Source organism: Panthera onca, chromosome C1 (assembly GCF_046562875.1).
Source record: "Panthera onca isolate mPanOnc1 chromosome C1, mPanOnc1 haplotype 2, whole genome shotgun sequence".
In the NCBI taxonomy this organism is placed as follows: Eukaryota; Metazoa; Chordata; class Mammalia; order Carnivora; family Felidae; genus Panthera; species Panthera onca.
The window spans coordinates 23,347,664-23,363,907 of NC_138346.1; the positions used below are offsets into that span (position 1 = coordinate 23,347,664).

Here is a 16,244-nt window from a genome sequence, read left to right on the forward strand (position 1 = left end):
ACAGATGGAAATTTGGGAAATTCACAAATTGGTAGAAATCGAACAGCATATTTTTAATGGGCCAATGGCTCAAAGAAGAAATTTTATAAGGAAAAATCAGAAAATACTTTTACATGAATGAAAGTAAAAATACAACATACTAAAACATATGGAAAACTCCCCATAGCATTCCTTAAAAGGTAATTCATAACTACAAATAATACACTGTAAAGAAGAAAGAATTCAAATGATACCTAATCTGCCACATTAAGAAACTGAAAAGAAGCAAAAGAAATCCAAAGAGAGCAGAAGGAAAGAATAAATATTATAGTGGAAATAAATGAAACAGGAAAAAATATATAGAAAATCAATACTAAAAGTTGGTTCTTTGAAAAAAGCAACAAAATTGACAAATCCTTAGCTATACTGATCAACAAAGAAAGAGAGAAGACTCTAATTATTAACATCAAGAATGAAAGAAAGGGCATTATTACCAAATTTACAGAATTAAAAAGGATTATTTGGGAAACTATGAACAACATGGCAATACAAGTGGCAACAATGTGGCAACAAATTCAATAATCTAGATGAAATGGGCAAATTCCTCAAATTGAATTAGTAATCAACACCTTTCCGCAAAGAAAATCCCAGGATCCTCTGGATTCACTGATGAATTTTCTCAAATTTTTCAAGAATAATTAATATCAACCCTTCACAAATTCTTCCAAAAAATATAAGGAGAGGGAATGCTTCCCAACTCATTCTGTGAGGTCAATGTTGGTCTGATTTCCAAACCAAAGACATCATGAGAAAACTATAATCTATACTTCTTATGAATGTAGATGCAAATATCTTCAACACAATACTAGCAAACTGAATCCAGAAACCTGTTATAAGGGTTATTTATATATCATGACTAAATAAGATTTATTCAAGGAATGAAAAGTTGTTCAGCAAACAAAAGGCAGTTGATGAAAATCACTGTATTGATAAAGGATTAAAAACTACATGAACATTTCAATAGTTGCAGAAAAGTTATTTAAAAAAATCCAATACCCTCTCATGGTAAACACACTCACAGAATTGAGACTAAAGGGAACACCCTAAACCTGATAAATGCATCAACAAAAATCCACAGTTAACATCATACTTAATGGTAAAAGAACACTTTCCCCCTAAGATCAGCAATACGACAAGGACCTTTGCTCTTGCCATGTCTATTCAACATTGTTCTAGAGTTTTAGCTGAACAATTAGATAAGAAAAAGAAATAAAAGCCATCTCTAATGGAAAAGAAAAAGGAAAATTATCTTGCAAGTAGTATGTGAAGATAACATATACAGAAAATTCTAAGAATTCTATCAAAATAATAAAATTAATAAATGAGGTTGCATACTGATGAATATACAAAAATCAACTGCATTTTTAGACCTTGGCACTGAACAATCTGAAAATTAAGAAAGCAATTTCATTTACAATACCATTAAAATGAATAGAATACTTAGGAATAAATTTAACAAAACTACTGTTAAGACCTGTGTCTTAGTTTTCTTTTTATGTGTGCTATAACACATTACCACAAAGTCAGTGGCATAAACTAATGCAAATTTATTATTTTCTAATTCTGGAACTCTAAAATAAGTTTCATTGTCTTGAGGGGAGAATCCCTTTCTTACATCACAGTTTCACATCACTCTTACTCTGACCCCTTCTGCCTTCTTTTTTCACAATTAAAGGAAACTTGTGATTACCTGGGGCCCACCTGGATAATCCAGGATAATTTTCTTTTCTTTAATTTTTTAAAAAATTTTTAACGTTTATTTATTTTTTGAGAGACAGAGAGAGAGAGAGAGAGAGAGACAGACAGAGAGATGGGCAGGGGGAGGGGCAGAGAGAGAGAGGGAGACACAGAATCTGAAACATGCTCCAGGCTCTGATCTGTCAGCACAGAGCTTGACATAGGGCTCAAACTCAGGAACTGTGAGATCATGACCTGAGCAGAAGTCGGATGCTTAACCAACTCAGCCACCCAGGCGCCCCCAGGATAATTTTCATATCTTAATGTCAACTGATTAGAAATGTTAATTTCATCTGCAATCTTATTTTAAAAGTCTATTCATTCATTTTTAGGGAGGAGGGGCAGAAAGAGGGAGAGAGAGAATCCCAAGCAGGCTCCGCACTAAGAGCATGGAGCCTAACTGACGTGGAATTCAATCACATGAACTGTGGGATCATGACCTGAGCCAAAATCAAACGTTGGATGCTCATCTGACTGAGCGACTCTGGCACCCCTCATCTGCAATTTTAATTTGTAATAGAACATACTTACTGGTTCTGTTCATAGTCTTGCTTCTTTTCATATTTTCTACTTTTGGTGATCATTGAAAACCTGACATTTAAAGTAATATGGAAAGTCTGGAAATCAGACTTCCTCCTCTTCAGTGTCAGCCAATGCTGCTGTTTGTTATTGTTATTTGTATTTCTTAGTGATGTTCCTGAAATAATTCAAAAAAGTGAGTATTCTTTGTTGTGTGTGGACATAGACATCTGCTTTTTTAGCTAATTATTGGACAGGTCCTGGTTCAATGTCTTGATTCAATAAGTCATCCAGTCTTTGGTTAGTGGCTCTGCATGCATGTTGGGGCACATGCTCAACATTGTGGAAGTTTACAACTCAACCTTTGCTTTTGCTTCCTTCTTGAACAACAAGGTCAGTCAGAGGTGAGAGATTAGATCATCCTCAATTCTTTTCTAGGCCCACCCCCTCCAAATCCATGAGTCTTTTGATATTCCTAGAATATGGCAGTGTTTCAAAGCCCCCATGGGGTATTTAATTTCCTACTTTTCTGTTTAAGAATTTTGGTCATCCTCTGAAAGAGAATGAAATTTTGCCATTTGCAACAATGTGGATGGAACTAGAGGGTATTATGCTAACTGAAATAAGTCAGAGAAGGACAGATATCATATGATTTCACTCATATGTGGAATATGAGAAAATCAACAGATGAACATAGGGGAAGGGAAGGAAAAATAAGTTAAAAACAGAGGGGGAAGCAAACCATAAGAGACTATAAAATACAGAGAACAAACTGAGGGTTGTTGGAGGGGGGCAATGATGGGTTGATGGGTTAAATGGGTGACAGGCATTAAGGAGGGTACTTTTCAGGATGAGCACTGGGTGTCATATGTAAGAGATGACTCACTGATTTCAACTTCTGAAGCCAAGACTACACTGTATGTTAACTAAGAATATAAATTAAAAAAAAAAAAGAATTTTGGTCTTCCTCTTGTTTGCCTAACTGTTATTGCTGCCTCTGGCAGCTGCAATATTAAACACATACCACTAATTGTTTGTTACAAATGCTCTGTCAGATGGCCCATTCATACAAAATAAGTTCTGACTCAGGTCAAGTAAAAACAAGCGCTGCAAATAGGTATTTCTAAGCGGCTTCTAGAAAGTACAAATAGTGACATTTATCTGAGAATGGGGCTTTCAAATCTGCAAATTTGTTTTGCTCCTCTACTTGATGGTACTGGTTTTCAATGCACCATGATTTTGAGGCAGTTTATTTTCATGGCCACTACAGAACTGGGGAGAGAGGAATAGGAAGGGGGTAATTTTTCTCCAATAAACAATCCTTGGGTGGCTGCAAGGCTTTGATCAACTTCTAAAAAAAATATTGATTGTGACAATTTTTTATCATCTCTGCTTTTACGGAAGAGGAAATTTTTGAAGGCTCTTATTCTGCCATTCGAGATGTGCTTCCCCTTTTGACTGGGCTTTTGAATACTTATAGTATTGCTCAGACTTTCTTTTTTCCCTGCTAGAAAGAGGTAGAGAGGCCAATAGACCTGGAGACAATATTGGTTTCAGAAAAAACAGACCTGGGCAAAACTCTGCCCAATAACACCAACAATACTAGTGTTACCAAATGTCTATTCTGAGCCCAGGACAGTTAAATGTTTTACATAAATTTTCTCATGTAGCCTTCATAACAATCTAATGAGGTAGGTTATCCCCATTTCCAAATGAGCAACTAGACTATCAGAAATAAAATAAAATGACATGGCTGTTTTTTGTTTTTTGTTTTATTTTTGTCACACCCATACTTAAAAGCAAGTCTGACTTTAGCAGGTACTTCTGTAGAACCACATCTTACCATTTGCCTGAGGAGGGCCCTTGGGCAGAGTCTCCAACTTTTCACTGAGCTGTTGAGACTATTGGAAATTTATTTTCCAACACTTTTCTCTACAGTGATCACATATTACTTTTAAAATTAATAAAAAAATTAAATAAGTATTCTATTACTGTCAAAGATTATCCCCTTCACACAAAGATGACTATATTAAGAAGAAAAGCATTATATAGACCTCTTCAAAGAATATAAAGTAAACCATTATCATTTAACAGGTATATCTCAAACTTATCTTGGTAAAAATCTACTGAGGTTTCCAGATGATCAAAGTATCTATCTCTAAAACTCAGAAAGAAACAGGACATTACAATCTTATGGAAATTGTACATCAACCTCTTCATTATGCTTTCAAATTTGAACTCTTGGCTTCATGCTTACAGCAAATAAAAAGGTTACTCATGCTTCTGTTTTTTTAATAACTAAATGATATACTTGTCAAGGAGCTTTCATACTATGGTTTTAGCCACTATATAAATACATGAATAGATAGCTTATATGGGGAAGAAAGAGTATGAGGGATTTTTTAGAGGCCTATTTATTCACAATTCATAAATCAGCTTATTAGGGTAAAAGTTATGTTTAACAGGATGCTGTCAGGTTTATTTCTGCTTCAGGCAATTAGGTCAGGAAAAAAATGCAGCACTTTGAAACTGTTTAAACCACTAATCCTAAATACTTTCATTTTACAGAGATATTTGGGAAGATACATGCTGCTTCATGTAATAAGCTGTGAATACAAAAGAAAATGCAACCCCAAGCATCAGAGAATTGGACATTGTATTTACACTCAAACTATCTTCTTGCCATTGAGCAGTTCTCTGGTATAGGAAAAAAGTAAATAGTACATAATAAGGTAGTGTAGTGTGTGTTTTATTGATCTAATAATATTAACCTGGAGATTTATATGCAACTCTGTGCTTCAGTTACCCAAAGCTTGTCTAAATGGACCAACAATAATAAAACATGCCTGTGGATACAGGAGGTTCAACACTATACACTTTACATTTCTCAAAAAAACAAACTAAAAAAAAAGCTACTTTAAAAAGCATTTTGGGGCGCCTGGGTGGCTCAGTCGGTTGAGCGTCCAACTTCGGCTCAGGTCATGATCTCACGGTCTGTGGGTTCGAGCCCCGCGTCAGGCTCTGTGCTGACAGCTCAGAGCCTGGAGCCTATTTCAGATTCTGTGTCTCCCTCTCTCTTTGCCCCTCCCCTGTTCACGCTCTGTCTCTCTCTGTCTCAAAAATAAATAAACGTTAAAAAAAATTTAAAAGCATTTTTCGGGTTTTCTAGTGAAAAAAAATCCTCCTAAAACATAATCTAAAATGAAAAAAAAAATTAGAAATATGCAGAATTCTCTCTCTTCTTTAAAAACAAAATGTGGTAAGTTTATTGGTGTGAGTTTAAAAAAAAACTTATGCTTTTCAAGGGCTAAGAATAGATATATAACATACATTTCACATTAATTGTACTTATTTTTCAATTTATAACTGTTTTGATGTTTAACTTGGCAAGAACTTCAGATATGATCTTATCAACTGATAAAATATGGTTTAACAGCATTTTTCTAAGGGGTTTGGTGGGACCTAGACATCACAATACATTCTTCCTTTTTTATCCCATTGTGTTTAAGGCTACCAAGTTTATAAAAGGTTTTGGGGCACCTGGGTGGCTCAGTCGGTTGAGCCTCTGACTTTGGCTCAGGTCATGATCTCACAGTTTGTGGGTTCAAGCCTCACATCAGGCTCTGTGCTGACCGCTTGCTCAGAGCCTGGAGCCTGCTTCAGATTCTGTCTCCTTCTCTCTCTGCCCTCCCACGCTCATGTTTTGTCTCACTCTGTTTCTCAAAAATAAATAAATGTAAAAAAAAATTTTTTTTAATGTTTTGAGTTATCTCTAAGTTCTCAAAATACCTATCAGTGGATAAAAATAATAATGGGTAACATTTATTGAACATATGTATATCAGGCAATAGTATTTTTGTTTTTAATACAGCATTAACCTTCACCATCAACCTACAAAGTAGGTATTATTATGCCCATTTCACAGATGAGAAAACTGACAGGACTAGCAAAGATGAAGCTCGGATTCTAACATGGACAACCTGAAACTGATTCCATGTGTTAGAGGTTTAGAGTAGGACATCTACCTTGCACTGGAGTATGCTTACAGTTTCTACTTTGTGGCATTGTATATTTCACTCTTTCAACAGTGCAAAGGCAACACCAATGCACATTCTCGGCATTGCTCCACTCATTCACCATTTTCTGTGACTGATGAATTTCTTTCTAAGCTGGTTCATTTGTCTATCCTGTAAATGCATAGGGTACTTTACCTTGCCAATGTATGATTGCCATTTAGTGGTAGATATGTAATAAAAGCCAGTTCTACAGTGATTAGTTACCCACGCAATTCCTAAAAATTGCCTTGATAAAACCCTACTAAGGAACTTAGGAACTTAGATGCAAAAAAAAATCAATTCTACTATAAACAACTTATGGTAATGATCAGTTGTGTGTATAGTATTATTTTGAAACAAAATAGCCTTTGGGAGATTGGTCTTCTATGACAAGAGTTTTTAAATGCCATCAGTTGTATAGTCTGTATAATATTGGTCCAATGCCTATAATTAAAAGTTCTCCACGGGTGCCTAGGTGGCTCACTTGGTTAAGTGTCTGAATCTTAATTTTGGCAGGTCATGATCTCATGGTTAGTGAGATCGAGGCCCATGTTGGGCTTTGTTTGTGCTGACAGAGCAGAATGAATAAATAAACATTAAAATAAAAAGCTTCCCACATACATTATTTTTGTGAGTTACAAATATGCTAGAAAATGTTAGCGTTCAAACAGTTTTAATAAAAAATAATCATTATCATTAAAGAAAAGAAAAATACGTGGTTAACATTTATTGAGAATAAACACCAACTGAAAAAGTAACTCAGTTTGCACAGATATGAGAGACCCTGGGCAGGCCTTGCTCCTATGGTGATTTTAGGTATTTCAGGTATTTTTGCCTTTTGATTTTATGTTCCCCACTTTGCCCTAACACCTGTAAGCACTCATTCCTCTTTCGATCCATCTAACTCCATGGCATCCAGGTTCTACATTTACCCACCATATCGTCTTAGTTTCCCATCTGTTCAGTTGTTCAAAATTCATTCTCGTCAATTTCAAGCATGGGACTTAACAACATTTTCAAACATTAAGTATAGATGGTAGATTTTTATGTAACCATTTTAAAGTATTCTTTAATATTTATCTACTATGATAATTTATACTATAATGTCCTCATAGTTGTATCACTTACTTTTTCCATACTTTTCAAGTACAATTGTATACTGCTTTTGAAAAAACATCTGGCTGAATTCCATTTTCTACTTTCTTTTGAAAAGTTTTGCATCTATGATTGTGAAATGGGCCTATAGTTATGGTGGGGGTAACTACATTTGTTCAGTTTAGAATCAGGCTTTTGCTATATTTTTAAAACCAGGAATAAAATTTCCTAACTTTCCTTGTTTTAAAAAAATTCATTGAACCTAAAAATTAAATGATTTTTTTAAAAATATAGTTTTTAAAACTCAGCCTTTAATGAAACTGCTCAAGATGGTAATGCAAGGTAGAATTTCCAAACTGTTTTTTTCTACTGTTATTAATCTCTTCTGGGTTTCTATTTAATCTTGATTCAGTGTTGGTAATATTTATTTTTGTAGCAATCTATTATTTTATAAAAATTTCCAAACATGTATATATTTTTTTGTCTTTGTGGCTTTAACTCCTTCTGAATCACTAAAGCTTATATTTGTTTCCCCACTTTTATTTTTCCAGCAGTTTTGTGAGGTATCTACTTCTATTATAATAGTTTCTTATTTTATTTTTCCTCAAAAAGCCTTTTAGAGTAAAACATATTTACTCTTTTTATTCTAATTTAATTTATATTTTTCATTTAGTCATTATGTTCTTTTCTACATTTTGTTGACCAGTTGTACTTTTTAATTTGAATACATAATTCACTTTTTTTTCAGTGTGTGTGTGTGTGTGTGTGTGTGTGTGTGTGTGTGTGTGTGTATGTATTAAACCATTTAATAAAGCATTTAAAGCTATGAATGTTACTCTGAATACAGCTTTGGTTACATCTCAGACATTTGATAAGTATTGTGGTAGAGATAGTTTACCAACTAGGTAATGACAGTTTAGAGTTCCTCTGTGATCCAATATTCATTTATTTACTTTTTAATAATGCAGGTTTCATTTTGTTTTATTTATTTTTATTATTGAGTTTTATTTAAAAGTTATAGATTTCATAATTTCTATTCTGAAGAACTCATTTATACTAAATTTTTGGCATAAGATTTATACATTAAAAAACTCTAATAATAAATGATTTCAAAAATCTATGTTTTCTCTTTACAGTTAAAAAACACTATTTTATTAATTCATCTAATTCAATTGTTAATTTTGTTTACTTGACAGATTAAAAACTGACAGAGATACTCTGAAGTCTTTGACTCTGATGACTATGGTTTTGTCAATGTCTTCTTGTATTTATGAGATATTTTGTTTTATGCATTTCCACATCATATTATCTGAATCCTCAAGTGAGAAGTTATCTTCACTATTTTTCACCTGTCAATCCTTCTTTGCCTGATATTAATATTACTTTGCCTGTTGTATTTGTTGTTTATGCACTGAAGTGGTCTGCTATGGCAAAGGAAATAGGACAACAAAGATTCATTTGGGTAAGTCAGGATATACCACTGTCATATTAAGTAAGATTGACCCCCAAAAGAAATTTGGGTTATGTTAATGTGGAAGACGAGACAGTATACTTAATTTCATAGTAATCAGGAACACATCCAGCTGGAAGTTACAGAAAGTACTCAACTAGGAACAACCGCAATTAAAAATAAAATAAAGAAAATATACACGTTTCTTTTTCTATGTGAAGAGCATGGGACTTAGACAGATGTCAGTATATAGTTTATCCACTCTGAACCTCTTCCAAGGAAACAGAATAAGCTGATCACAAAGATGGGCTCTGAGAAGGATTGTAATTGCATTCATTAATGAAAGATATAACTACATATTAAAGTATCATATTTGAATCAAATTTATTTTAATTTTTTAATTGCAGATTAGTACATAGAGAAATAGAAAAAAATATTATCTTCAACAATAAACTATTTTTTTACTGGCCAGTTACCTAAGCCAAAATAAAAATAAAATGTCACAAATTTAAATTTCAGAAAGTATAAATTTCAACAAATTTTAAAACATAAACATTGTATATATGTATAATATATGTATATACATATATACATATGATCTTCAATGTTGATTTGCATACATTAAACATTATAAGGTTTTGAGGTTTTAAACATAAACTCTTTATGAATTGAACTCTACCCTAAATATAAAAGAGTTTTTTTTTCTTGTTGTTTCTGGTAAACATTTATTATTTTTCATTAATTCTACAAAAAGAACACTTGCTATTCAGTGTCTCTCACTTAAAAACATTTAAGGTGAAATGTATTTTTTCCTCATTATTTTTACCCTATGCACTAGAAAAAAGCAAACAGTGTAGCTACATTTTACTACAATTCTGCCAAAGAAAGTACTGAATGTAAATTCATATTATGAGTGAATAATGATGTATTTCACCTCATTTTAATTTCAGTAATTGAGTGGGAAAACAGGAACATCTATCTATTAAGAGGACCTTGTGCTGGTCAAGCACTAATGAGAAAATGTCTGAGTCACTGGTTGTCATGGTAACAGGGCATTATGGAAATCTGATTAGCATGCCCAGCATGCTACATAAGTGATAGACTATACCTCTAACTGTATTGTCTCTGCTTGCAAGATGGGCTTTATATTCCTAAAAGGTGAGGGGTGGCATGGATCTGTTTATCTGTATATCAAATATGAATGGCACTACATATTTCAAAATTAAGTTCAAATACTTAGTATTAAACATAAATTACACTTTGAGAAGATTCTCAAAAATCAAAATAAATCAGCTCACTTTTCTCATTAACTCACAAATTTCTCAACAATTTCGTTTATTTTTATTTCAATCGAATTTTATTAGCTTTCATATGAAGGATAAGACAAAGATAATTAAAAAAAGAGAGAATTTTGTGAAAAAATGAAAATAAATGAACAGAGGTCCTCCTAAGAACAAAATTTCCCAATGGAATGGTGTAGAAATTGTACCAAGAACTATGAGTCTCCAAGAGTACCTAGACCAGAGATTGTTAGGGTCAGATGGAACAGCGTTTACAAATGTTAAGCGTAATGATGAACAAGAGAACATGGTCAGTCCTGGGACTAGGAGTTGCCCCAGGAACAAGTGTGGGCAGAGCTTTCTACCACTAGAAATACCGCATCTAAGTGTTTAACAAAATCTTTATCTCTGTTCCCTTGGCCTCTGGGCCAAAATTCAGTGAATTCAGAAATTATAGGGCTCGATGCTTTCTTCTCTTTAATATGTTGAGTGTCATTAAATTTTCAAAGAAATTGATCATTGCCTTCTGATTCTTTTTGGTAGATAACTTAATTCTAAGAGGAAAACCTAAAGATTACCAGAAGCAAAGTAAACACTGGTGTGCATTCTTGACTAGATCCATGTGTCTTGTCGGAGCTTGCGTGTACGAGAAGCATTAATAATGCTTGTCCTGGGAAACTTACCATTTTTGTTAAGTGCATCAGCATGTGGACTAAGTTTTACATGATCCAAATATCAAAAACAATCAATCTAAAGTCAATATAATGAAAGCCCAAGAGCATTTCTCTACATGTCTCAAAATTCAGTGGAAGGTGTCGGGTTGCAGAGAGAAAAGTACAAAGGCAGCAGACTATAAACTTTCATTTATACGAGATGACTAAGTCCTAGATATCTATCCTACAGCAGAGGCTATAGTTAACAATATCATGTCATATACTTAAAAAGAGGGTATACATTACATGAATTATTTTATAATAAATACTAATAATAGCGTAGATAGGAGGAAACTTTTGGAGATGATAGATTATGTTTATGGCATAGATTGTGGTGGTGATTTCAAAGATGTATATTTATCTTCAAACTTACCAAGTTGCTTACATTAACTTTGTACATTTTTTTTTTGTATGTCATTCATACTTAAATAAAGTAGTTAAAAGAAAAAAAAAAAAAACAGGAGAGTGATAGAAGCAGAGTAAACAAGTGCATTCCTGGAGAGAGTAGACAGGTTCAGGGAATTGTGTGCACTGACCTGGGATGGAAGCAACAGTCAGAAAGCCAGTCAGTGTGGCCAAATCCTGTGAGAAGCACGTTGCCTTTGGGTAGTCCCACCACCTTCCAGAGGCGGTCCTCCCCACAGGAGATTAGGATGTCTTTGCAGGGGTGCATGACGATGCTGCACAGGGAGAGATAAGAGAAGAGAGTTATGAGGCGATAACAGCAAACTGTTCCACATTTTGAATAAACAAAACAACAGTAGATAAACAACAACAAACAATCGCATTTCAGCAAAGCAGGACCACAGGACTGCTCACAGAGTACTATTTCAGAAGTCAAAAGAGCCAGGTTCCACCTCTTGGTGATGGCTCTCACGATCACCATCAACCTAACAAACTTCACTGGATCTCAGATTCCTCGTTTGTAAAATAAGATGATTGGTTTAGATGATGTTCCTGTCTTAATCCTGACTTGAACATAATAATTCTGATTTTTCTTTTATGGAGGAAAAGTTATGCCAATGATAATTTGGCGTTAGGATATTTGAACCAGTAGGCATGCTTATTATAGAAAATCAAGAATCTTTTCAGACTACAGTGTATCTTAAATCAGACATTATCCAGGAAGAGATCATGAATCATAACCACATTATCACAGCTCTATAACAAATACTATAAATGAAACATTAACTCCATGGCCCACTATCTACACAAAGCAAAGAAGCTCAAATTCTGTGTTAATATGCCACTTAAATTGGCTTCAGTCAATGCACAGTACACAAATTACGGTAATGAATTCAGGATGCATAAGGCAATTCCCACTCTATAAAGGCATAGAGGGAAATGAGAAAGAAGTATGTAAAATTAATGATTAACACATTAAGCAGTATTATTTGAACTGGGCTATGATCATTGTGGCTATTTAAATATTGGAGTTAAACCATTCTAAAATCAAGAGTCTACAAGGATAATGCCTGATATTTTATCTATGGCAATGTTTTAATCTTATTTATATAGAGTTTCATCTATGCTTTACAATGTAATAGGAACAAATGTGCCCAATGTTAAGCACCTATTAAAATTTTAGCCAATATATTACCAACAAATTGTTCAATTTCAACATAGTCATCTCAAATCAAAGACATAATTCATTTACTTGCCTATATAGTGAAATAAAACAAAAAACGACTTTAAAAAATAAAAATTACACATTCACTCCTCCCACAGTCCATTCTATGAATGGTCATGTTTCTCTCTTCTGCAATGTAGACTTTAGGAAATTGCTTTCCTAATGACATCATGGTCTCAGTCCACACCTACCATCATTAACTCCAGGGCTTACATGAGAGCAAAACATTCCTCATCATAGATCCCTTCCAGTAATACGATTAAAATCCCAGAATTTGAGGCTGGAAACTTATGTTCTCACATTAGATCTATATAGTTTTGGAAATCTGCTGGGGTCAGTCAATGTTGGAAATAATCAACTTACAGGCATGTAAGCACTATGACCAGGACCCTCTTTCTAGTGAGACCCTATTTTTCCCCAGCATTCTGTTGCTCAAAATAAACACAAAAGTGAAATTAGCCATTTTGCAATTCATCACAATGTTAGTTTGTGACTTTCAGAAGACCAACTCAGGAAAGGAATTTATTACAGCTCAAATGGGGTAGAGGATACATTTATAGAACTTAATTAGAAGAAAAATATGATGAGAGGTAAAAAAAGGCCAGATTGAAATAAATTCTATATTCAAACACACAGAAGAAGGAAAACCAAATCCTTGAAGCTACTGAGTATGATATATGTTGGCTCACAGTTTTCCTGGCAGACACATGCACACTTGACTAGATGATAAATTACCCTCTTTAAGTAAGATAACTAAAATCACTGATGTCTTTACAGACTTTGAAAGATAAGTTTCCAAAATGACTTTTGTGAGGGGAGCTATTTGTAGAAGTTAAGGAAAAAAATATAAACAAACTCATTGGTAGCTAATCAGTCTTGAAAGTGTTTTTTTCCAGGCTCTTCCTGATCTCTTCTAATTTGGGGCCTCCTCCAAACCATCTATAACATCCACTTCTACTTCACATGGTCTTATCCTAGTTATCATACTCTCAGGCTTCTTTGTTCATGTAATTCTTTTCTAACACGGACTCTTTTTTTTTTTTAATATCTCTATCTATAAATGAGTTTTCTTATAATCATTCTGGACAAATTTCAGTCAAGAAACTAATATTTTATTATTTAAAGAATATATTTTAATTCATTCATGAAAGAGTTTTTAAGTGAAGAGAACTATACCCAGCATATACAGAAGAGAATGCTTTCATCACAACCAATCAATCAATACTTGTTATTGAATTAGTCACTGAATAAGTATACCAGCAAATACTGGGTCATAGTGATAAAGACCCCCTATGAAAATTAGCAAATCCCAATTCAGATCACTCCATATGGGAGAAGATCAAGATTGGGAACACAAGTTAAGGGCCATGGACCAGAAATATTTCCCAAGGTACCTAAGTTCAGTGTTATTGTCAACTCTGCAGTGAGGCACTGGTATCTGAAATCTTCCTCCTCTTCCTCTTCATTGTCAATTAAAAGCAATGATATCTAGTATTGTTTGAAAATTGAACATACACCAGAAATGGTATGTTTTTGTATCCTTACAAGTTCAGTGAAAGTTCAGGAGAGGAGTGGTTTAGGTCTGTCCATTTGCTGTATACTTGCTGTATACTCAAACCCAACAATGGCTGGTACAAAGTAGCTACTCAATAAATGCTTGTCAAGTATCTGAGTTATTAACAATTAGTTTTGTTATTTTGTGACTAAGTAAACAGAGATTGGGATATTATATAAATTGCTTAAGTTCACATGTGGTAATGGATGGAGGCTGACTTTGAACTCAGGACAGCCTCACTTTGGAGCTCATGATTTTAGCTACTTCTACCTAGTATCAGTCTTTCATAGTTTATTATTTATATGTGTATATTATAAACATCGATAAATTCTCATTATAGAGATTGGAGATATTATTATTTCACATAAATGCTTAAGTTATTTAGTCCCTATTAATAGAATTGAAGAACACATCTAGGAATTATCAATGTATATATCAGAGCTGGGTACCACTTAACCTCTCAGTGTCTTTTTTTTTTTGTTATGTTTCTTTAGTTTTGAGAGAGAGAGAAAGCTAGAAAGCAAGTAGGGGGGGCAGAGAGAAAGGGAGACACAGAATCTGAAGCAGACTCCAGGCTCTGAGGTGTCAGCACTGAGCTTGATGCAGGGCTTAAACCCATGAACTGTGAGATCATTTCCTGAGCCAACGTTCGATGCTTACTGACTGAGACACCCAGGTGCCCCTTGACCTCTGAGTGTCTTAAAGGCTGTAGTGGACCCCACCCTTTACAACTAAAGTGCTCTGCTGCTGTAGGGAAAACCAGGTGAGTAGCATTCGCTAACTTCCTGTCTGCATAAAGCTTCTGTGCTGATTAATTGTATGTTGCACTTAATAAGATCTTTCTGAAAGATCTTATTCTCTGGTGTTAATTTTATGAGCCTTGTATGTACTTCAAGGTTTCAGAGGGCACAGAATTTTTATCCACCTATTTCCATAAGCACTCCGTAAAGGAAAATGTAGAAGGATATTTAGTAAGCGTTGATTCCATAGACTTTTATTTCACTGAGAATTTCCCCAGTATATTCAGGCCTCAACTTTTATCATTTTGCTTATCTCTGAATCAGTCTTTTCAGGAAGTTGAAGAATAGGAGAAATAATGAACACTTTATAGGAGTAGGTTCCTGATTAGAAACTTACAAACATTAACTCACTTAATGGTCATAATATCCCTGTGAGTTAGGTCTACTATTATACCCATCTTGCAGATTGTAGAACTGGGGCACATACAGGTTAAGTGATCTGCTTAAGGTCATGAAGCCAGCAAGTGACAGAGTGAGGACATGCATATGAACAGAATGTCTCCAGAGTCCAAGTCTCTCAGTAGAGTGAGCTCAGAACCTCAGCTGCCTTTTCCTTTTTTGATGACAACAGAAGCAGAAACCATGGCATAGAGTATTTAAGAGTGTGGGCTCCAGAGTAAGATGTGAGTTTGAACTCTTACTCCAGTGTTTACTTGCTAGGCATCTTTAGATAAATCACTTCACTAGCCTTTTCCTCAGCTTCCTCATCTGAAAAATGGGAAGAATATGATACAGACCTCAGAGGTTTTTTTGATAATTAAATAAGTAAATACATGTACAGGACTTAGAGTAGTGGTAAAAAAGTAATGAAACCTTAGTGAACGTTACCACAGCACAGAGTCACTGAGGCCAGCATGCCTAGCTTGAATATTGGCCTACAACTTAATAGCTAATTACTTTGTATAACTTCTCAGCCTCAGTTTCCATATTTGTGAAAAGGAAAAATAAAACTCATAGAGGTGTTGTGAGGAGAAAAGAAGCTGGTATATGTAAAGTGGTTGAAACAATATCTGAACATAGTTGGCTGTCCATAAATGTTAGCTATTATATTATTCAACACCACTGAATTTCATTGTAACCTGGCCCTCCGTGCAGTTAACTTCTATAAACGATACATGCTTCTTTTAAAGAACATGGGTAGTAAATTTAATACTTCAAATTGTAGATATTTAGAGATAAATGATGTTTCCATGTGGTTTGACAGACATTGGTCACTGCTGGGCTTTATTTGATGTCGAATCGTCTGGTAAAAAGGCAGGTCCCAAACATAATACTTTCACAGGTAAACCTAAAGAAGTTCTGTGGTTGTTTATTTTATGATATGATTTTAAGAAATGCATTGAGGGAAACAGTGGACAGTATGTATACGCT

The 16,244-nt window shown here is 34.3% G+C and overlaps 1 protein-coding gene across 2 annotated transcripts in view; it reads right to left on the reverse strand.

The window, feature by feature from the left end:
• Positions 1–16,244, reverse strand: part of SPAG16 (sperm associated antigen 16) — a 1,016,466-nt gene that overhangs the window by 511,117 nt on the left and 489,105 nt on the right. For both annotated transcript variants that reach the window (XM_078450902.2, XM_078450901.2), the window contains one exon: positions 11,425–11,568. In XM_078450902.2, coding sequence (XP_078307028.2) covers positions 11,425–11,568 — 144 coding nt within the window. The remainder of the gene's footprint in view (positions 1–11,424; positions 11,569–16,244) is intronic.